Source organism: Alligator sinensis, unplaced genomic scaffold (assembly GCF_000455745.1).
Source record: "Alligator sinensis unplaced genomic scaffold, ASM45574v1 scaffold207_1, whole genome shotgun sequence".
Lineage (NCBI taxonomy): Eukaryota > Metazoa > Chordata > Crocodylia > Alligatoridae > Alligator > Alligator sinensis.
The window spans coordinates 1,179,583-1,203,749 of NW_005842112.1; the positions used below are offsets into that span (position 1 = coordinate 1,179,583).

The following is a 24,167-nucleotide window of genomic DNA, read 5'->3' on the forward strand; positions in this document are numbered from 1 at the left end:
TCCTGCTGATCAGGAGCGAGCGGTGAGCAGCGGCGCCCCTACACCAATCAGCGGTGTGGGGGGCACAGGGGAACCATCAAGAATAAAGGAGCCCTTGTGCAGGCCACTTCTGCCGGGAATTTGGTAGGTCCCTACCTATGGCAGGGTTAATTAGTTTACTCCGTTTTATTAGCACTGTATGTGTAGATGGTGACATTTTACTGCAAAGCTAATTAGTCAGGTCTGCAGTAAATGTCTCGTGTAGACAAGCCCTCTCTGTTCCACTGGGATGACAACAATGGAAGTGCTGCACTACGCGCGTGCATGTGCGTGTAAGCAGACACTCCCATCCATACTCTCTCAGTGGTCTACCTTGTACTATTTTCAGAGAAGAGTTAATTTTCCCCTAAAAACACACAATTTCAGGTAAAAAAAGAAATAAAAAAGGATTCATCCATTGGGCTTAAAACAAAATAATCTCACAAAAAAAAGCAACTATTTTTTAACAGCACATATCTGCTTTATGGCACTAGTCTTTTAACTTAGTGCTTATGAGTTAGGGAAACAGCACCTTGGTGGATTATTTTTCATAGTTTGCTCAGTAATGTGTTTACAAAGCCATTGTTACAACTACATGCTTATATATTTTGATATATAGCATGAACCACAATAGTGCATCTTCAGAGAGTTCATTCGTATTTTGAAAACCTATTTAAATGTTTCTTTACCTTCCCTCCTGGCAAAGGACTACTTTATTGTGATATGCTCAAGGGCTCCATAGTCCAGTCTGACGGTAATTAAAGGCAGAATTAGTGATGTCTTTCTAGGAAAAGATAACAGTAGCCTGTATCTACAACAGCATTGGCCAAATTCATCTTTGACTGCACAAATATTAGACACATGAAGTTGCACCATGAATTTGGCACTGTGAATTTTCAAATGAATGGCCTATATTTAACTCTCTACCACTTCTGAAGTTTCTGCCTTGGAGAATGTGAACAATATTCAGTGGCTTTTGTTTTTCTTTATTAGAAAAATGCCCATCTACCTTACTTTTCTGCTGTGCATCAAGTCAACATTGAACTCTAAAAAGTAGAACAACTCCATGTTTTATTAATATGATAAAAGTGTTATTTCAATGTAACCTGCTCTAGCCTAATATTTCCTTGCCCTTGATAATAGATGGTATTACTGCCCCCATATCTCTAAAACTTGCCCAGGGTGCTAAAATAAATATCATTTGATATTTTTTGTATATGCATATTTATAAAGACTCCTATGATTCTTATACTTGCACAATAATAAATCATATGTTAGCAGTGGAGTGCCATGAAAACTGAAAAAAAGCCCCCCAAACACCTCACATGATTTACAGATGTACCCAAATAGCAAATATAGCCCTATGGACTTTTTTAATGCATTTAAGCATGTTATTTTGCTGTTAGCAGAGATATTAAGATATTGCACAGCTATTTCATCTGTCATTTAATACCATCTATCCACAGTTTGTACATTTTCATTGAGCTATATATGAGATCTGTAATCTAACCTGTGACTACAATATCTACCTGTGCAATTATGATGCCTCCTTTATCTGGTATTCAGTATCCATACCTTTATGCTAATTTGGACATCGTCATCTTAAAATATTTACCTTTTCGATAGCCTTCTGTTCTTGCCATTTCACTAACTGCTCTTTTACTTCCTGGTTGCAGGTATATAGCTCCTCCCACCGTTGATGATGTCATAATAATAGTACTTAGCATGTTCATGGGCTTTGCATGTCCAGATGAAAGTGCCCTACAAAGGGCTGGGTTATTTTCCAACTCTTCTGTTTTCCAGATGAGGAGAACTGAGGCTTTAGTTTAGGTGGCAGCCTTCACACAGAGCATGATAGCGTGTTAAGGACACCCCTGCCTGGCACAGGTAATTTATTGCATAGACAAACCTCAACACGTAGTGAATCTGTCTGAGCTAGGGTTATAATCCATATCTCCTGACTTCCTTTTGCCAAGTCCTAGCCATAGGAGCATACTCTTCTTTCAGCAGTATGGTCATATAGTGATGCTGAGGTAGTGGTGGGCAAAATGCGGCCCGTGGGTCAGATGCGGCCTGCCAGGCCATTCTACCCAGCCCGCTGTTACTAGAGATATTAAGCTATTTTGGGGGGGCCCTAAAACATTTAGAAAATTAATATTTATCTGCCCCTGGCTGCCTGTCAATGGCTTGCCAAAACTCAGTAAGCCCAAAATAATTGCCCACCCCTGTGCTAATAATAGCAAATAATAACATTTAATGATAATCACCGAAGGGTACTTAGTTTTCAAGGATGATACAGTAAACAGCTAACTGCTACAGATTGCCGCCTCTCTTTATCTGGCAGAAAGACTTGGTCCTGTGTCATTCATTTCCAGTAAGATACAGAAAGAGCTATGATTAGGTTTCCCACAAAGATTGACAAAAGCATAGCAACAGCTCTGTTGAACATAGGGATGTCTCATGGGGCAGAGGAGACAAAGCCATCTTGCCCCGTTTCCTCACTTCTGCAGCTCAAAATCCTCAGGAGGTGAAGTGTGCCAGCATTTCTCAAAACTTTGCAAAAAAAGGGTTGGTAGATGCCAGATTCAGTAGCTTCTACAGCACCTAAATTCATCCCTCCCATCAGAGGTGGGCCCAGCAGCTCTTGCCTACACAGGAGACAAGAATGGGGAAAAAAAGCCCCTTCTATTCTGTGGCAAGGTAAATGGCTGTGGAGGCACCTTTGGTGTCCCCACTACAGTAGAAATAGTTACTCACAAGGGGCAGGACTATAACTATGCCAGTAGGTAAAATCCCAAGAAGTCTTAGGTACAGTATAAAGAACACCTTTGATGCAGGCTACAGGCATCAAACTATACAAAAGGAACATTATTAGTACTCAAGTACTCGAAAGTTAGGAAATGAAAGAATTAAGGATGCCTGTACAACATTAATTTGGCCTTCTGTGTGTGGTTGTGCATGATGATGTAGCTTCTATTTATGCAATTCATTCCTTCATCAGCTTCATTCAGTGCTGAGGTCTAGTTGATGTCCCAGAAGGACTGACAAAGCCTGCCAAAAAAAGCAAAGCCCACCTCCTCCGCAGAAAGACAGACCACTAAACTCTGGGGGAATCAATGAAAGAATAAAATGGGGACTGGGGCGAGGTCATGGATTCAGAATATGAAACCAAAAAGGGACACCAAGCAAAGAATCCATGGGCAGCCCCATATACCTAGTTATTACCATGGTGTCTACCCAGAACCTCTGTTGTCCAAAGGTAATGACAGCAGCACTAAAGAGTGAAGTTGTGAGTGAGCCTCTACCAGCTACCCAACAAGGTGCAAGTTATGCAGCAGAAATTTGGTGAAGCCTTTGCTATCAATGGCCACAGTAGACCTGGTTGCTGAGATGAACCTTCACATCTTGATAGGAAACCAGTAGCTTGGAGACATCTCAGGGAAGATCTTATGCATGGAGATAAAAAGCAGCTAGTCAACGTGGAGGCCTATTCTTGACACAAGGGCCACCCCTTGCTAAATTTGAAGTCCTGCTCCAAAGCACGGAGGTGCTGGAACTTGCCAAAGAAAATGTTGCCCGAATTTCATCACTGAAACAGCAATGTTTCTCCTTGCCTTTATTTTGCCATGTGTCTGAGCAGTTCTGGCTGACATTCTCCCTGTAATTCATCCTGGAGTAGACATGGCATGAATTTTTTTTACCCAAATGGTTAAAGTTTGACAAAAGTTATGAGCTCTTTTCAGTTGGCTGCAACCAGCAGTGTTTGGCAAACTTCATAGGAAGATTTTCTGTATTCTTTGGCCTGAAGTATATTAGGTTAATTGTACGTGTTATGCAATGAAACTGGCTTTGTGGCTGTTATGAGTGACTAGTTGATCCTTGTCCCTTACTCTCTCCGTTTAGAAATCTTTTGGTCCCATTTTAGAATAGGGGAAATGCGTTTTGGTAATCTGGGTTGCAGATTCTCTCTGAGTTTGACACATCCCTCAGAATCATTACTAATGTATGACACTTCATTTTTTTGCCCCTAGGCGACGTGGAGATAAGAAAAGCAGAAGGTCCCTCCTGCAACTCTCAGAGTCTTTTCTCTTCACGATTCAACTGCGCTCTACTCTTTGTGGGAAAAAAGCCAACTTAACCTCCCTCTGCAGCAGAGTTATACTATTATCTCTGTCTGACGGTTGCATTGATTAGATTGGAAAATGAGTAACTTTTATCGCACTTGATCTGAAATAGTGCTATCTGGCTTATGTTTATCCCCTTACAGTTACAGAACAGATAATTGCACGGATACTGGGAATCAGACACAACATTTGCAATGTCTCTTTTGATCTCTACTGCAGGGTTAAAGAAGAATAGATATAAAAAAGAAAAGAGAAGAAAAGAAAAGCTAACCTGTGATTTAACACCCGCCACTGTCTGGCCTTTGGTACTAGTCTGGTTTGTGTGGTTTAGACCTTTATGAGAGCATGTCTGAAGTTGTCCTTAACATGTATCTTAGCTCACTGCCACCTCGACTGTAAGAGCCCCCTGAATTCGGTATACATTGAGCTGAAGCCAATTTGAATTTCATGCTGCAGAGTGTGCTTTAGTGTGAATCGCAGCAGATTTTTTCACTTAAAAAAATTCTAACGAGATATAATCTTTTTGTTCTTCTATTTCTTCCCCCCCCCCCCTTTTCTCGTAAAGGGAAAGGCAGATTATTTCAATTAAGAGCCTGTCACTGACAATTGTAAGCAACCTTTCTTCAGAGTTCAGTGCAGCAGTTGCAGTTTTAAGTTTCTTAGTGCTTCTGTCAGGATCTAATTTTCAAGGTACTGTTGCCATGGTAGCAACTTGGAATTTTAATCCAGTACCAAAGGTCAAGACAGGTCACCAGTTTCAGTTCCTCTTCAATCTCAGAATAAAGAGCCACAAAAAGGAGCCGAGATAAAGGTTTAACCCAAAAAAATAAAAAATAATAAAAAAAAATCCCATTCTAGAATACAGCCAGGCTTGGAAAAGATCTGATTTGTATAAGCTTTCAAATTTGTCTGGAACGATTTAAATGCATCTTCAATCAAAGATGGTGACTGCTCATTTGCTTTTCCTCGTATAGGCCGAGGACTGGCTCAGATGAAGCTCTAAAACGGAGGTGAGTGCATGCCGCTGGCAAGCAATACCGCAAAAGCCAACAAATGGCTTCTCCAGTTGACGGCAGGCAAACAATTTCCAGCCGCGCAGGCATTGCTCTCGAGATATTTACTGCCGTGCATGAGCCCAACGAGCTCGAGAGTTGCATTTCAGTCCATCTTGTCGCTGTGAGGCCTATGCAGTAAACTCGGCCACATCTTTGAGTCCTGCCAAGCTCTTTTGTGCAGCGTTTCTTTTTTAATGAAACAAGAACTTTTCATTTCATTTTATATAAATGATGGGCAGGGCAAATGCCACTATTTTCAGGTAGCGACAACATTTCTTGCGAGCCCCAACTAATGACCCGTTTTGTTTGTTTTTCCAAGAAAAATGCGACGGTAGAACTTAGACAAAGCCTTCGTTTTTGCCAGTCGCTCACAATCCAGCTGAAATGTATCCAATGTGCATGTCTCATAAAGAAATACAGGTGCATATACTGTAATAAAGAAACTGGCTGCTCATTCTGCTTCCCCAGGATTTGATATTATTTTCAGGAAGTCCTGGATGGTGTTAGGAAAGACCCAAATGAATAGTTTTTTTCCCCAGGTGCAAGAAAACATTGAAAGCGAAGTTGCCCTTTCTCTTGGAATTTGGAAGAGTACAAACCAATGTGCCAGAGGGGAAATGTGTAGTCAGTCTGGGAGGTAATATTTGGAGTTGAGGCACGCTTAAAATGTTTTGTCCCGCTGGCTGTTCGTAGCTGAAGGTACTATGGGCATCAGAACCTCATCCCATGGGGTGACGTGAGAACTTTGTTTAATCTTAAAAAATAAGCTCTCTGGCCAGACAATGGACAGACTCTGACATCCTTTTGAATCCTCAGCCCAAAGGATTTGACAGCAATTTGAAAGCTAAGGAAACGGTAAGGGATGTTTGGGAGAGTCGCTGGGAGTCAGAGGAAAGATGTGCAGTATTAAGAGGTGATAGTAGGACAAGTGTCTGGGTTACTCAGGATGCTAATGGATCATTTCAAGCCCTTGCCAATAGTTTGAATGCCAGATTTCTTACCAAAATCTATGATGCTTTTAGGTTTACAGCGCATATCTTTTTGAGCGTCCAGTGCTGCCAGGAGGCAGAAATTCTGGGTGACTATGCACTTAGCTTACCTTAAATATGGCACAGTAAGGCAGGGGTGGGCAAAATGCGGCTCAGGGGCCGGATGCAGCCTGCCAGGCCATTCTATTTGTCCCGCAGGGCTGCTAAAAAATTTAGAAAATGTATATTTATCTGCCCTGGGCTGCCTGTTATGTGGCCCTTGATGGCTTGCCAAACCTCAGCAAGCGGCCCTCTGCCCAAAATAATTGCCTGCCCCTGCAGTAAGGTGTGCAAGAGGGGAAAAGGACCGGGGCCAGACGGAGTATGGCATAAATGAACAGGCCAAAATGGCTGGACTGTGCACTGGATGGCAGGCCAGAGATAAGTGGCCCAGGTTGGAGGTCCAACCGGTAGGTAACAGAAAAGGCAGAACATCAAAGATAGAGATCCAGTGGGAAAGGAACAGGAAACAGCTTGGAGCAGAGGCTGTGGAAGATGCGTTCTGGCTGGACTGGCCTCCGTTCTCCTGCCCTGAACACAACATCCCCCTCTCAGATTTATACAGCACATGTGTTGCTCAAAAGCCATGTTTGAAGTGAGGCTGAGGTTGAGAAGCAGTTCCAGCCCACCGAAATGTAAACCAGAAGGTCAGCTTGAAACTGGCCTTGTGCTATAGAAGCACAACGCTCTGCAGCGTTACTGGCCGTCTGTGGCCACGCTCTTTAAAACACAAGATAACCTGTGGCAGGTCAACAGCATTATTAATACCAGAAAGGACATTGATATGGCTGGGGGAAGGAAATACCCAATACTTATCACAGGTCTAAGCATGTCATTTGTGTCATGTATTCACTTAGTGCATTGCAGCTAACATCTACATGGGCCAGCATTTTTCTAGGTACCATGCACAGTGTTATAAGCGGTTTTCAGTACAGGGCACTTCAGATACCAGTAGGCAGTAATGCTGAATTTGTACCGGTGACTAATACAAGATCAGAGGAAATGCTAATCTTCCAAAGCTGATACATGTTCCAGATATTGACTAGCAAAAGTTCAGCTGGTCACTTGTTTCTTAGGGCAGTAATTACGCGTGTCTGTAAGATTCAAGAAAAAAGTATTTAACGTTGATCAGCAAAATATAAGAAAATTAATTTCCTCTGTTCTCACAATCTTTTAAAGTGATTTATAAACTTGTCAAGAGGAGATCATGGGAGAAAAAAAAAGAATGTAGTAGCAAATATTTTATTTTGGCAGGGAGGTTAAACTGCATGTGAGCTGTCTGAATAATGAAAACAAATTAAAAGTCTAATTTAAAAATTATTTTGAATAATGGGCTTATCTTCTGGGATACAGTGTTTTTAATTATCGTGCTATGTTCTACCACATTTAATAGAAGCTGAAACGTTTCGCAAGCTAGCCTCTCTAGGCAAAGGGGCCATACGAAACACTTTGTACGGTTACTCCAACCTTGTTTGCTTTAGACCCAATTACTCACTACTTTGCTCAAAAGAAGCAGCCCCTGGCAGTGACGAACAAAAAGCAGCAATGTTGACTGATCATTATCATTGCCCTGAATCACGGAAGACAACATTCAAGAACTTACTTTAGCAAAAGGATGCAAAATAAACTCCTCATTAACAAAATGAGACAGTAAATATGAGAGACGAATGACATCTAGTCAAAACAGACCTATTTTTTGTTTCCTTTTTCTACTTGGCCCTTTAATATGCGGCACTGGAACTCTCTGGAGATTAATGGTGTTCCAATTACATGCCACTGTTGTTTCACTTATCATAATTTGTATGTGGCAGTGTAAGCCCCTTGTATTCATGACTTTCCCAATTTACCCAGAGGGAATATCTTTGGAACTTCCTAAGGTTAACAAACAGTCAGTAGTTAGTCTAATGATTAAAGCATGCCCCACTTACTAAGTGAAAATGAACATATACTGTAAAATAAATCAGACTATCAGCACTGTGGGGTAATTTGACAGTCTCATGCTTTAATATGATGGATCAAGAGCTTTAGTTTAGAAATGCTAGAATTTCAGGGGTTATTTTTAAACATGATATTCTAATTGGATTAAGACTGAAGCTCAGATATGACGTGGGGGGGGACATAAATACAAATATTTGCCTTACTCTAGGTGGAGATAAACTTCACAAGTTTCCAGTATGTGCAATTCAACTGGAAATCCTAGATCAGAAATGAACGGATCCCAGGTTTTAGCAGTGATACCTTTCAAGGTTAAGCATTCATCAGCGCTTCTTGAATTGAATGTTCTGAATACCAATATTGCCTGTTGTCGCATTATCCAATATACAATCCTTGGTGTAAAATCCTCTTGATGTCTGATTACTCTTCATAAGGACCTCATGCTGATTCATTTCAAACTGTGAATTACCTTTAATTCATAGCTTGAACATGCTGCCAAATTTTGTTTTCTGTGCTCCCAGGTGGCTGTCCCTGACACGATGGAGAACTTCCAAAAAGCCATTAGACACTTATGAAGAGTAGTTCGATATCAAAAGGCACATTTCCATTTTTAGACATGCTTCCATCAAGTATGATGATAAACTGTAGGATTAGGAAGCACTGGTATTTACTGCAACTTGTTTGAAGCCACAGGGTGAAACCTGTGACTTGTTTGAAGTCAATGGTAAAACGGCTACTGAAAAGTGTTTACTGAAACACCGCAAGACATTTTTCATCTCCTGCAATTTTGGGGGGCAGGGTGTCTCTGCATTTGGCTAGTCTTTAAGGCCCTGCATAGGTTGTATATCATAAGGATGATGGGTCACAAAAATCCTATAAACATAAAATAAGTTGTTTTTGCCTGATCCATAAAACTTTTCTGTTCCAAGTCTTTAATGGCTTCCGGTAGTTCAATGAACCCATGAGAAGGACCTTTTAATACTGCGTTAATACAGTAAGTATAGGAAGTCATTTTATGACAAGGAAAGAATACCATTATGATTACATTCTTCTTTTTAGCTGGGCTTTTATGGAAACTACCCAAGAGTACTCTGCTGTATGACTTAGAACACAGGATGTGCTTGATTAAAAAGGTTCTGGGCGATTTCCAACTGGACACAGGCCAAGTGCTAACAACCAAACAGAACAAAAGAACTGGATGTTTGAGGATGACATACTCTCAATGGTAATTATATAACAGAAACCTAAGTCAAGAGCTGACTATGTACCCTTGAATTCATGGATGTTGACAGAAAATCCTTCTCAGTTCAATTGGTTGCACCTTATCTGTTTCTGCTTACTATGCCTCAAACAAGCTAATAAGAGTAGACTTGTTGTAAACTGGCTGTTCTGTATCTCATCAATGCGGTGTTATTGTGGACCAGACAAAAAAGAAAGCTAGGATTCTCCATATGCCAAGTGTATTGGTTTCGGCTATAATACCTTGCTGAGCAATATGTATATGTGTGTGTATACACACATACACACACACACACACGCACTATGGATATAGACATAGCTATATATCTGCACACACAGAAGGGTATAGAGAACAGACATATCTGTATATTTATCTGTATACACACATATACACACACACATACATATGTATTTATATGTGTGCGTGTGTGTACACACACACGCGCACTACAGATATAGGCATAGCTATATATCTGCATACACAGAAGGGTATAGAGAACAGACATATCCGTATATTTATCTGTACATACACACACACACACATACATATGTATGTATATATGTGTGCGTGTGTGTACACACACATGCACTATGGATATAGACATAGATGTATATATCTGCACACACAGAAGGGTATAGAGAACAGACATATTCTTATATTTATCTTTCGTATATAAATTGTACGGATTGAAATAAAAGCATCACTTCAATGCAACTATTCACATGTTTGTGTGTCTTTACAAGATTGATCCTTGAAGTCCTGGCATGGCCTGCCCTTACCAGAACTCTATTGATGCCAAAGCTGTGAAGAGGGTCATATTATATGCGACAGCACCAGTGGTAGCAGGCAAAGGAAGATGAGGGAATTTGTCTAGGAAGTAGCAGCACAAGAGGAAGGAGTAGTGAGCAGGAGATTCAACAGGATGCCTGGAAGACGTAGCAATGCCAAAGCCCCTGCCACTGCCAGCTCTTTCTCTGACTGTACCTGTACAGGCTCTGTCCAGGTGCAGCCACTGACTGCTGGCTTCCACCCAGGGCCCAGTCTGGCTTTGCAACCTTCATGCCCCTGGCAAGGACAGCCAGGGGGAGGAGTGCTTGCAGAGTGAGAGGTGCCTCTCGGTGGATTCTCTCAGGGATCAGGGAAGAGAGCTGCATATGGACTATTTATTCTCTGTGCCACAGGGGACAGGACTAGACACAATGGCCTCAAACTGCAGCAGAGAAAATATAGATTGGAGATTAGGGGGGAACTTTCTCACTATGAAGGTAGTCAAGCATTGGGACAGGCTGCCTAGAGAAGTTGTGGACTCTCCATCCCCAGAAATTTTCAAGAGCAGGTTAAATAGACCCTTGGCTGGGATGGTTTAGCTAGGGATGATCCTGCCTTGAGCAGGATTAGATGACCTCTTGAGGTCCTTTCCAGACCTAATTTCCTATGACTTTCCTATATATTTAAACGTTACAAAAAGTGGAAGTTCATATACAAAATACTTTGCTGGGAAACAATTTAGGTTAACACAGTCACATACCTGATACAAATCCACACAAGCAAGGAAATAGAAAGTTAAGCCACCTGTCAGTACATAGCTCTTATTTTTCCACCTAGAGGCACACATCTTGTTACTCTCACAACTGCCGTACACCAGAGGCCACATTCAAAAACCTTAATTCTGATCCAGCAAAGATGCCAGGCTCACACACCTCAACTCTGAAATGACTGTAACACGTTGAGAGCCTTGTCTATTAGGGCAAGAGTATAGCAGGGTGTAGTCAAAGCTTAACAAAAGCATGATGCAACATTTTCCCGCTGCATGGAAAAGGGGTCTTTTTAAACTGCAACAATACAGCACAGTAATAGAAAGGATAGGGGCAAAGGTGCTCCAATTCCCATCAAAGATCACATGCAGAACTGATAGAACGGATGAGATTCCCACCATCAGTGCAGTGAATGGGAAGTCTATGCTCAATTAAGTACGCATAAGCATTACAAAAATATTAAAGAATCACTGATTTCATCCAAAAAAATTGTTAGTTCAGAGATGCTACTAACAGGCAACAGCAAAAAATGGACAAATCTGCATATCATCTGAAAGAATTGATCCCATTGAGGGAAACGTTTGACCCCACTGGCTGTGTCCACATGAAAGCAGCCATGCAGTATGTGGTGCCGCAGACACATCTGCAATGCCACATACCATATATTCAGCTGTTCTCCACACTGCAAGGTAGCAACATAGGGTATTTTTTTGACCCTGGGGTCATAAAAAGTGTGTAAAAAAACCCCAGGGCAGTGCACGCGGGGGCAGAGTGCACCACCTAAAACTGGAGCCTGTTTGGCTGGAGCCATACTCTGGCTGCCAACGGCAGGATCAACCCTGCTGCAGCCCTGGACATCCCTAGGACTCCAGGTAAGGCTTTTGGGGCCAACTCAGTGCTGGCCCCAGCCTCCCCTACCCCCACCACTCCAGGGTAACCTGGCACATGCCAGAGGGCACATGGCACAGGTGTTCCCCGTGGACAAGTAGCAGCAGTGTGCCACCGCTTTTTGTCCCTGGGGAAATGAATGTCCACACTCATGTGGACACGGCCACTGAGATCAACATTCACAGGGCACATTGGAATGGGTGGCAGAGGCTAGAAAGCTCATGCGGGCAGAGGTAAGATTGTGGTGTAGTGATGAATGATGCCAGCATAAACAGGATTTTGTCAGGATATCCAGTACCCCTGGTGCCATGGGTATCACAGAATCAGAGTCCTATCCAATAAAACCATGATATCTTTGATATTGTTCTATTAAAACAGGATAGCAGGATCCACCAATATTTATTTGAATCATGCCATCTACCCAGGACTACTTGTTAGTACCACTGTTTTTTTCCCCTCACCCATGAGCTGTTGCACTTCCATTACGCTTATTTTTTTGCCTCGGGTATATATGCAAAGCCATCCCCGTAGTGGGATGGTGGGAACTGTGCATGCAGATCTCAGGGCAGAAATTGGCCGTGTACATTAAGTCACGCAGTGGATCGCCTCCTCACCAATAACCCTCCCAAAGCCCTATGGAAATGCTTGGAAGCTGCCTTAACAATTTCTCTGTTGCAAAAGGGAAAAAGTGATAGTAACGGCTTAGCTGATCTTCATTTGGAAGCTAAAAATAAAAGTAGCTTTATTGCAGCTCTGATCTGTCATGTGTAAAATCCATCACCTACCATAAGAAGGCAGTTCATTCCAGCAGAAATCTGATTGATAGTACTGGAACTTCAGATCAAGCAGCAGAACAGAGAGCAACTGGTTCATAAAATGTACTCAGTGTCTTCGAGTTTTATATCAGGCTTCCTATAGAGAGCTTTGGTCCCATTAAATGCACTATATACCACTGAGCTCTGAAGCACTGTTCTTTTGAAATTCAGCTTATAACTATAAACCATGATTGACAAGTCTATTACTGTTGGTTACAAACTATTGAAATATTGTATTTTATGGTATACTCGCCAAAATATTTTTCACTGTGGAATCCAAACACACTTGCTTTAGGAGAAAAAAAACATTTTAAGATGCAATAATATTTTTTATGTTTTACTAGAGAAGGTGTTGGATGTACACTTTGCATCACTTAAGAGGTTCTGGAACATGAATTTCTCCTGCTGGTATCAGGATCAGTGGACCTGGTTGACTAGGTTATTTTTAACAACATCAGATGATCGTTACCAGAAATAGGAGTAAGAAAAAGGAAGAACTAATTTTGGAAGCGTATCTTACTCATGTGAGCCAATTTGTTAGCATTAGCAACACTTTCTAATTCCCATTAAAATGTAAAGGGTGACATGTTTTTGGAACTTTTCCATACATCCAAAAGACTTATCCAATTAAATTGAGAGAGGCAGTGTTTGAGCCCCCTATTACAAAACCCTATTCAAGCAAGAAACTTTAGTCATGTAGAGCAGCTCCATGATTCAATTTCCAGAGGGTTGGCGCTGGTAATGGGTACAATGGAGTACAGCACTTAAAGTCCAGTCTTAGCTTGGCCAATGATTTATCACCAGACCTTGGGCAAGTTACTTGACTCCACTGAAGCCGTGTCCATACAAAAAGTTGCCCTGGTTTACATGAACCAATTAAAAACCTTTAGGTAGACACTTTTAAGTTTATATAACCTGACTTATATTGATTTAAGTTACCAAGTTTAACTGACTTGGCTAGATGTCATTTGGGAGAGAGACAGAGGGTTATGCAGATTGTATTTAGATCAGTGAAACTTTGCATGGTACAATTTTAACAAGACAGCAATAGTTAAAAATGATACAACTCTGATTTAAAATCAGACCCAGGCCTCAGCTTTTTTGAACACATTAAAAAATTCATATGTGAAACAACAACTGTAATAGCATTCATCATTTTCTTGAAGTCCTTGACTGCCAATTGTTCCAGACTGTACAGAATGCAAGATCTAGTCTTTCAATGCCAGGTTAGACAAGTCTTTCACATGCATTTTACTTTCCTTTATTAAATAAATGTTAACATCTTCCATCATCATCTGTTTATTAGACTGCATTTTTACGGTAAGAAGCTTATATCTGATGAGAGAAACATGACTGATTTCCTTCTGGCAAGCTGTACAAATAAAACTGGTGTTATTTTTGCTTAGTAAAAGCTCATCTTTTGTACATACCTCTGTTAGTTAATGCATTAAAGAGGAAACAGTAATAAGTACTGATGACACAAAACTGGTTTATGGCTAATTTTTAAACTCTGCTGAGAACACCACAATACCAGAGCAAGATGATGGAGTGAGCTAGTCTCAGGTCCCTTAGGAGATGGAGGCTTATTCCTTAATATACATTGAAAAGAAAATTTAAAGTTGGGAGCGCCAATACTTACGACTTCTGTGGCACTGATTTGGTTGCCACCTTTCCTGCTGGCTCATTCCACTCTGCAAACAAAGGAAACACATTTCCAAATGTCAAAAGATTACAGTAAAAATAAAAATGTGCCCAAAGCTTTTCAGCCCATCTAATTATACTTGGTTTCCCAACATGCCACAATGCATAATGTGTAATAAAAAAAAAATGGAACTGATCTGCATTAGCATCACAGAAATTAATTTTTTCATCCTTTGTTTTAATGATGTTAAGTAGTTTAAAAAAAAAAAAAAAAAAAAGGCTGACTGTTCAGACTAAGGACAATAAAGACTTACTTTGTACATTGTATCCTGAGGTCAGATGCTGGGAATCCTACAACAAAAACACACAAGATGTCAGCATTAGTTAAATGAGTTGAAGAGGAAGGTGGATGCATCTCTCCTTGTTAGACTAAAGGCACTAGCATTACATAAACAAGCAGGGGATCACACGGGAGCATGCATCTTTTGAGATGACAACACTGGCATTAGCCTAAAGCCCACATTACCTATACAGAAGGAAAGCCACTGCTGGGGCATTTTCACTGCTCAGTTCAGAGCCTACTTTAGGGCCAGAGGGACAGATCCTCAGCTGGTGTAAATTAACTTGGTCCCATTGTGGAGTCACCATGCTGATTGACACCAGCTGATGATGTGGCTTTTTAGTCTTGCCCATAGATGTGTGCATGTGGTTTCCATTTAAGATAATGGGATGCATTTGAATGGGTAGAACATGGCCCTTAGAATTAACAGAATTTTTAGCATCCTTACTTTTTGCCTTTTCCCCCCCACTTTTTGTCTCATTTCTTTCGGACTGTGCTTGCTTAAAGATGTCATTAGCCAACACCGATCCTCCAGATCTTGTCAGTCACGACTGGCAAAGACACAGGAGCTGGATTTTCAATCGGTGTAAACTGGTGTCGCTCATATGCAGGCAACAGAATCGCACCAGTTTCAGACCGGCCCACGGTCCTTTGCTAACAAAAGACTTCTTGTTCACTTGCAATAACTTCAAGCTGCATTCCTGATTTTCCTTGCTTGATGCTTCCCTTGGTTTTTCAATCCACAGTAAGATATAACCTGATGCCAACTCAGCCTTCATCCCAAGCAGAACCTAATAGATTTTGATATTTTTAAATTAAGGTATTATTTACAAGCCAGTCCCCCAGCCAGGTCTTACTTTGTTAAAAGCATTAGAAGCTGTAGGATGTTAAAGTCATTAAAACCCTCCCTATACTTCCTCTTAGGGCATTATTAGTTCTTAATATTGTGCTGCACAGCTAGTCAGTCCCTTGTGAAGTAAATCATGCCTTAAGAGTAAACATGGCACTTTACATGCGAATGTCAGAGGGATAAATTGTTGTGATAAGATCCTTCTTTTCTATTGAATTATTTCAGATATTTTTCCTGTGGGGATACTTACATTTTTTATGCAAGATGAGGACCTATAATAAGGCCTGCCTTAGGTTTATAGGGCTGCATAGTCCTCATGTTGTGTCTAAAACTATAATTGATTTAGTGGACTGTTCTGAGTAGGGACTCTGCTGCTATATTTTTTACAGTAAAACTAACTAACCCAGAGACATTTATGTGCTCACCTATATCCTAAAGTATAATTTTTAAAAACCTAATTTATAGTTCATATTAAAGCGATATGGTCAAGAATTTTAGATCCAACATTCAACCTGCCTAAAAATGATTAGACTGGATGTAGACTTTAATTTTTCTTTTTAATCTACCATAACCTCAAAGAGGAATTACAAAAATAAAAAAGGGAAACAAATCTCTAGTAACCCTGGGCCTGCCATTACATTTCTGTCACTGAAGCTACTGAAGGTGTGCAGTACATGAGACAGTTTTTGCAGGACCTATTAAAACACATGCATTAAATTTAGTACTGTTGCAAATTAAAAAGATACAACTTCCCATAGGCCTAAATTATCCCGTTACCGGCATAGACAAGTGTGTGAAATGGTACAACCAAACTGCATTAACTGGAGAGGAATGAAGGCTATACTGAGTAATCGTAGAGTTTAACAGCAGTATAAATTAATACAATATTTTGCATAGTTAGGAGCTATACCCACATATGAAACTGTCTGAAGACCTTAGTGCCTCGGCACTGAATTTGTGTTGGCGCTGTCACTACGAAACCACGAGCAAAGAGGTTTTGTTAGGCTTTGTTTTACACTTTGACTTGTCTTGTTAAAGACCAATAGTCATACTCATTTCACGCGAGCTGCAGTCGAAGTAGGGGGAAGGTGTCTAGGGGCGCGCAACTACTAGCCAAATTATTAGAATGGATACACGACTGTTTGAGCAAAAGGGGCAGTTTCTATTAGATTCAAGGCAGCAGAGCTTTTAGAAACGTCTTTGCTTAGTCCAGCCCCAGGGAGAAGACTAAAGCCCCATGTTGTAATAATGTAATTTCCTGCCCTAGGAAAGCTCGACTCCAAGCACCAGTGGCCCACAACAGCTTAAATCCTAGCATCATCACTTCAGTGACTACTTCTTCTTCTTCTCCTCGTGTCCTGTCTGAGGTTGTTGATGACAGGTATTTAGCAAAATTCACAGATTCGTCACAATCTGACAAGGCCACGACGGGAGCGCTTCTGCTATGGCCATTAAGGCAGCTGAAACTTCAGTGACATCAAGTGATTTACAGGTGCTGAATTTGGGACGTCTGGATCTGCATGCGTTACCTTGATGCTTCTCGAATTGATGGACTGGGTGTTTTGGCTGGAAGGCATTTCAGCCACTACAAGGAGATCAAATCTCATTTGGCCAGTATCTTCCATATACACATATGAATCAAATGGATGTCATTTGTTGGACAATGACAGTTATGCAAATCTAAATATAATTCCCCTTTCTCTAAATAAGTTCTGCAGGTCTGGAGAGCAGCCCTGTCCCTGTCCGCCACAATGGGTTGACCTGGAGTTTGCAACTCCAGCAAAGAGAAATAAAAGCTCCAGAGAAGAGCACTCCAGCAGAGGAGAAGGAAGATCAGGTTGCTGCTGATAACCTACCTGTACCTTGCTCGGGATGGAAAACTTGGTCTGCTCAGCCTTGCCAGGTGTGTGAATAGCGGTTAGAGGAGGAGGCCAGGAATGGGTCATCTCCTAGGGAAGGAAAAACGTTGGAGACCTCATTCATTTAAAAGTGAGACAGAAAGAAAATTACCCCGTGCAACCTTGCACCCCTCTATAAAGGCAACTTCCCAGATCTGTTTTGAGACGGCAAGGAACAGGCCTCCTTCAACGGCATCACTATGTCTTATCTGGTGGATAAACTCCCTAATTACACATTGGGCAACATCCTCTCAGGCAGCAATGACAATGTGCTTCAACCAATGAGCCCTGCAGGTGCTCATTTCAGCCTTGTCCAATGCTGAGGTTGGATGGCATCCAGCAGGCCTCCAGGGTGCTCTGCTCCCATGGCCAGGCTGCCCATTTATCATGTGATGGTTCCCATCCCCACGATGCTGGGACGCCTTGCAATTTCCAGTGCATATATATTCACAACGCCTGCACAAGGTGGGAAGGACTGCTCTCCCTGCTGTCTGAATGGGAAACCAAAGTCTAAAAAGACTAAGTGTCTTAAGGAAGCCAGTGCCTTGGAGGGGAATTGAACTCATGTCTCTCACCGAGAGCACAACTATTAGGCAACCCTTCCTCTCTAAGCAGAAAAAAACCCCCAAAACTGTGTGCTACATTTTTATCATGTTCAAAATACCCGCAAAGGAAATCTCTCTGGGGCTCACTAGCACAGGCCGTAAAACAAAAAAGAGCATGTGTTTGTTTTTAAACACCAAAAGCCCGATACCGAAGGCAATGATACGTCTTTCTACTGACTTCATTGAGTGCAAGTTTTGGCCCAAGCTCAGAAAATTAAAATTAAGCCAGACACAGATACTGCAGAAAGTGTTGTTTTAGGCAAAGCTTGTAAATGCTCTTGTAATGACTGTATTTCATGGTAGATGCTGCTCCAGTCTCTCTTATCTTTGTTTTTAATTCGATGAATATTCAGACAGGCAGGAACACATGTCTCTGGCGATCTGTTACATCTTTGTCTCGGTTGTTTTTCTTTACATACAAAGCTCGGTAGGAAGTCTTTGATGAGATAAGAAAAACAAAGAGAAAAGGAGGGTCTAATTTATTAAGTTTTGCATGCCAAGGTGCTGGCTGCGTTAGACCAGTGAGGGTACTCTGCCCAAAGGCCAAGACCGAGCATAGCAAATCTTGCAAACTGCAGCCTGAGCTGATACTCTGCAAGTTAAAAAGACGCAGTCCTTGTCCAAAGGTTAAAGATCTGAACCGCTGACAAGAAGCAGTTGGGGGGGAAGATGGGGGCATTGGTAAAGCCCAGTAAAACAGTGGTTGCAATCAGTGGCAGATACTTTCATTGTGGAAGGAATCTGTAAAGTTTCACTTCTCTGATTATCCCCCCACAGATGACACATCATGCAGCAGAGAGGTTAAGATGAAGTAAGTCATCTGATGAAGTGAACTCGAGCCTATTCCCTTTGGACTGGTAAGGAAGCCATGGAAACCAACTACAAATGCCAACCCCAGGGTTAGGCACTTCCCAATGGTCAGGTAACAAGTGACATTCTCCATTCACCATGGTGAACTGCTGCCCATCCAATTAGCCATGACCCTGTAATGGTTTATACATCTGCTTAGCTATGGTCATAAGCAGTCCCAACTCAGTCGGACTGCTCATGGGAGTAGAGTCAAGCAAATGCATCTTTGCAAAATAAGGGTCTCGGAGGAAAGAACATCCCTCGCTGATGCATCACCACGTGACAATGCTTCATGATACTTTGCATTCCCTTGGAGGTTCCCCCGCCCCAATACTTCGTTTGACATAAAACACAGTCTGAAAGGACCTGACTACCCAGAATAATGTATCTGCATAGCACGTGTGTTCATGTTGAGGTAAGAGCTAACTGTCCATGTCAACAATATACGCCCTTGTGGGAAGTAGACAGGGAACTGCACTATTTTTTTTTCCAGGGGAAGTTAAAAAAAAGTAATAAATCCAAATTTGGAAGCATTTAGAAATTCCTGGAAGTAACGATAATAAAACTGAGCATATGAAATGTTTTAAAGTGGAATTTAATGGAAACAAAGTAAGCCCACAAAATCAAGTTAGGATTTATTTTCACATGGTTTGGACTTCGAATAATTCCAAAATCATGTTAACTGATGGACTGGGCATATGACGGCTATGGTAAGTATGCATATTTTTTTATAGACCTGAAAATTAAATCGGAACATAAACCTGCCCAGCTTGTTGGCTTAGAAGTCACTGTGGTCCACTGATGTAGTAACATCAAGCGTCCTCCTTTCTGAAAATGATTTAAACATTGTTTTAATTGACTCCATGTGTTTTATTTATTAGGGCTAGGCACGCTCATTTCTTCAGCTTGGTCTGCCTTTTTTTCTAGCTGTAAAAGCCCCCAGGTAAGTAACTAAGAAGCACACATGCAGAAGAAGCCTAATGAAACACCAGGAACATAGCTTTTCTGACCAAATTGTTTAAAAACTGCGGAGATACAGGCCAAATCTGGGTATCAGTGGAAAAGAGAAAATTGTAGAAAGCTTGCAGTCTGAAGCACGGCAGAAAGGGGCAGATGGTAAAACAGCTTGCCAGAACCAGCCCCTCCTAGTAAGGTCCGCTTTCAAGGTGCATTTCCGTATTTCAATTTTTCCCTGATTTCTGCCTTGTTCAAAAGCGTGTGTGTGTGTGTGTGTATGTGTGTGTTTTAATTCAAGCAAGAATGCTGATCAAGCACTGCAGAAACTGCGACGGAAAAAATGCTGCTATGTCATCTAGTCTCTGTCCCTGCCGAGGCAGCTTCCCTCTCTGCAATGCATTTTACAGCACCTTCTGCAATCGAACTGTAAATTTCCCAAAGCTGCGGGGTTTCTTAACATCCCATGGGAACGACTTCCATGGCAAAACCGTGGGCCAAATGCTCCTCTGCCGCATGAATGGCAGATCTACAGAACAGCAGACTGGGAAAGCAGCAATTTGGTCTCCCCCGCCAGGCCCCAGCCAAGAGCTGATGAAAGCTCTGCTTCTGCCATTCCATGCAGTGCCTGGCCCACGGCTAATTTAGGAGGAGGTAGGAGACGGTGCTCTGTGCAGCATGATCCCTGTGATAAAGCTACTCTGGGATTACTGCTGCAGAAGGGTTGTGGCAGCTGCTGGGAGATGCTGCGTGTCCAACTTTCCTCACACAACGGTCCCTTTAGCTCCTTTGCGCAGAGACATCCCGAGCAGGTTCTGTTCCTAGCCAGGCTGGGGACGGCAGCTGTCATTCTTGTGCCCTCTCCAAGTTGGTACCCAAGGTTGGTACCCATCCAAGGCTATGCTATTGCCTTCATGCAACCTGTTGTTATAAATTTCCTTTGATTTCTTGGTCACACTTCAGATGAAGATTACAGTTTATAATAAAGGGGGGTTAAAAGGGTTAATAAAAGATGACTAGAGCATACTCTAGACCTGAAGAGTCTGCCTTAATAGACCACTAGAACACACTAACAACTTCTTCTAATGCAGGGGTGGGCAAAAGGAGGCCCGCCAGGCCGTTCTATCCAGCCCATGGGGCCCCTAAACATTTTAGAAAATTAATATTTAGCTGCCTCTGGCTACCTGTGACGTGGCCCTCGATGGCTTGCCAAAATTTAGTAAGCGGCCCTCTACCCCAAATAATTGCCCACCTCTGTTCTAAAGTCTATTAATTGACTTCCAGGTCCCTTCCAGCCCTAATTTTGTACAATTCTATGACTTTTTGGACTCTTGTCACAATTGATCCACCATTTTTGAGGACAATGAACAATGCGTTTTAACCCTTTCCATCACAGGAAAAAATATGACTTGTTTCTCTGCATTTTTCTGGTTTTGGCATTTGCACAGAGCTGCTCATCTTCTCTTTTCTGGGAAGCCAGTCAGTTTAGTAACACATGAAGGGCAGCTAAATTCTGTGTGTGCTATGCATGCTGAACTCAAAAAGCATCTCAGCCAGCCTTATCTAGAAGGAAAAGGCTACTGCAGGGATAAAAAGCAATGCATCCTGGAGTGCAAAACTAATAGAAACGCACAGAAATAAAGGGGTTTTAAAATTATTCATGCAAAATATTCCATATGAAATTAACAGGCAACTAGCTGGTGTGAGTGCTCAGGTATATCCCCTTATGTGTTAGAGCAGGGGCAGGCAATTATATCAGGCGGAGGGCCGCTTACTGAGTTTTGGCAAGCCATCGAGGGCCGCATGACAGGCAGCCGGGGGCAGATAAATATTAATTTTCTAGATTTTTAGGAGCCCTGCGGGCTGGATAGAATGGCCTGGCGGGCCACATCCAGCCCACGGGCCACATTTTGCCCACCCCTGTGTTAGAGACATGATCAATAAAGTTCAGAGCTATGCACTGGGTTATGCTGTTCCTATCTCTTAAGGGAGTCCTAGCAAGAGGGGACATAACAGCTAACAGAATAACCGTAGCGATAGCCTAACAGGGAAAACCAGATTCCTCCATAAAGGCACTAACACAGAAAACAGCTTACTTATGCAAATGCTTCATCAAATTTAAGCATTGCTGGCATCTGACTGGCCCACATTATAAGTAAGAGGAACACGGCTGCATTTACAACGATGCCTTCGTCATCCTAGGGAAGAATTTATATTGTAACCGTAACAAAATCTTCTCAAACAAAATGAAGGATAAATCCAAAATACAGAGTACACAACCCCAAACTTCTTGTTCAAAAGTCTGGATTTTATGCTATAAATAAGAGCAACCCTGGCCATTATATATATACACACACACACACACACACACACACGCGCGCGCACGCGCACACACACACACACACACAGAGCCAGAGCCAAAGCATTCACCTTGTGGTTTTTCTCCGTGACAACAAATAAGTTCCCCTGGCTTAGTTGGTGAACGGGATGCGTTCCATATCCTCCCATACTAATTGGCTTGCTTTACCTTTCCATATTTGCAGAGCAAAAAGGACTGACAAAAATGCATATTCAGTGAAAATGAATATAGAAATTGTTTTAGAAGCTAACAGGGGTTGGCTATAAACATTACAGCATATGTTTTCCTTTCCTGTTTTCCTAACGTTTGGGAACCAGCTACAGAAAGGAGTAGCAGCGATATGAACATTTTTTCTCTTTCTGTTGAGCTCCCATTTATTCTTTGGCTCCCTTCTACCTCCGATTTTCCAATCTATTTTCCTTACATTGTAGCTTTTATAACTAAAATACACTGATATTCTTTGCTTAGAGCATTTAGGAGACAATAAAAAATAGCAAATCATGACTGATGTGTTTATTGCTCTAACAAATCTTGTGTATGTGAAGAAAAACAATGTTCTATTACACTGAGAAGGTATCTCAGCTCAAGAGACTGTTTGGAGAAAAAAAAAATAATGAAGCTACTATATATAACAATTTAGCAGCTCTGATCCATTCCAGAAAGCAGCTTCGGTCTACATCACAAAACTCACTCTGGAATTTGATTAGAAACCCTATGTTAAGAACAGAATGAGACTAGACAGAGAGCAATGCTCTGATGCTGGGTCTAACCTTATACTCCTGACTCAGGCAAAACGTCCTCTGGCTCTACTGGGAATTTTTGTTGGGGGCAGAAGTCTTAAATCAGGACTCTTCCTGAAAGAGAAGTGACTCCTATGTGAGATTACATTAAAGGTCTATCGCTCCACATCTCCGCTTCTGCCTTATTTAGGTTATTTACATGACAAACATAGGAAGGGAGTGAGCACCTCTCAGAAGCAGACAGCCTACCTGACCAGGTAGAGCTTCATGATGAATTATATTGGAAAGTTGACTTGGAAAACTCTGCACAGCCAGAAGGGATTATGGGGCTTTAGAGGAATGATGACTCCCAAGACTGATGCATCATGGAAGCAGAGGTGTAGACGAGCTAAGATTCACACAAATCACAACTGTTCTGCTTGGATCATGCTGTCATGGTCTTGTTCACTAGCATTAACTCCCTCCTGGGCTTCCAAGTGCAAGTGAGCCAGGGGTGGGGCTACCAAAACTACTGGATCATTGATCCAATCTCCTTTGACCAACCAACCCCTTGTAGAGTTTCCACAAAGAGACATCTACAAGGTCTCATCTCGGAGAAAAGGCACTGCCGCCGAGGTGGCTCCACTTCTCCCATGTATGTACAGGCAGTGGTACATCCTCCCCACTCAAACAAGGCCCTGCAAGTTTGGGATGCTGTGCTGTACAAACTATTCACATGTAGAGAGAATCATTCTGCTCGCTGGATTCAACTGCTGGGGCAGAAACACAAGACCTCCTAGATTCAATCAGACCCATCCTGTCTCCGATAGCAGCCACCACTGGGTACAACAGAGAAAAATATCCAGACTCCTACAGAAATCAGATGTCCCCTCAACCCCCACATTACATCTCATCTGAATTTCCAACAGTTGGAGCTTCGTTGGGACCCTGAGCCAAGACGTTTAAAGTCCCGTCCGAAGTCCGTCCACAAGAGTTATATGATGACAAGCTGTCCACGTAGGTCTCCGATCGCTTTTGCAGTCCTTTTCAGGCACTTGGTACCCAACCTGCTCCAAAAACAGATTGTCTTTGTCTCACTCCCGGTGACTCAACTAATGACCCTGTTGCCTAATGCACAGTCCTGGAGCCTTGCTGCTGATAGCGCAGCAACGCAATGTCTCCTATGCTCGACAGCTTCACATCCCCACTGAGAGGCACAGTCAAATGCCATTTATTGTATTTACTCAGAATGATACTTGCTTGGAATAATCTCCTGGGATGGCACATCTAATTTTCATGAGGGTCCCAGGAGAC

General features: G+C 42.0%; 1 protein-coding gene across 1 annotated transcript in view; it reads right to left on the minus strand.

Annotated features, from left to right (window-relative positions):
• The window catches only part of AFF2 (AF4/FMR2 family member 2), a 289,805-nt gene that overhangs the window by 138,022 nt on the left and 127,616 nt on the right, over window positions 1–24,167 (minus strand). Inside the window, 3 exon segments of the mRNA XM_006024662.3 lie at window positions 14,278–14,329; window positions 14,594–14,630; window positions 17,326–17,418. Coding sequence (XP_006024724.2) covers window positions 14,278–14,329; window positions 14,594–14,630; window positions 17,326–17,418 — 182 coding nt within the window.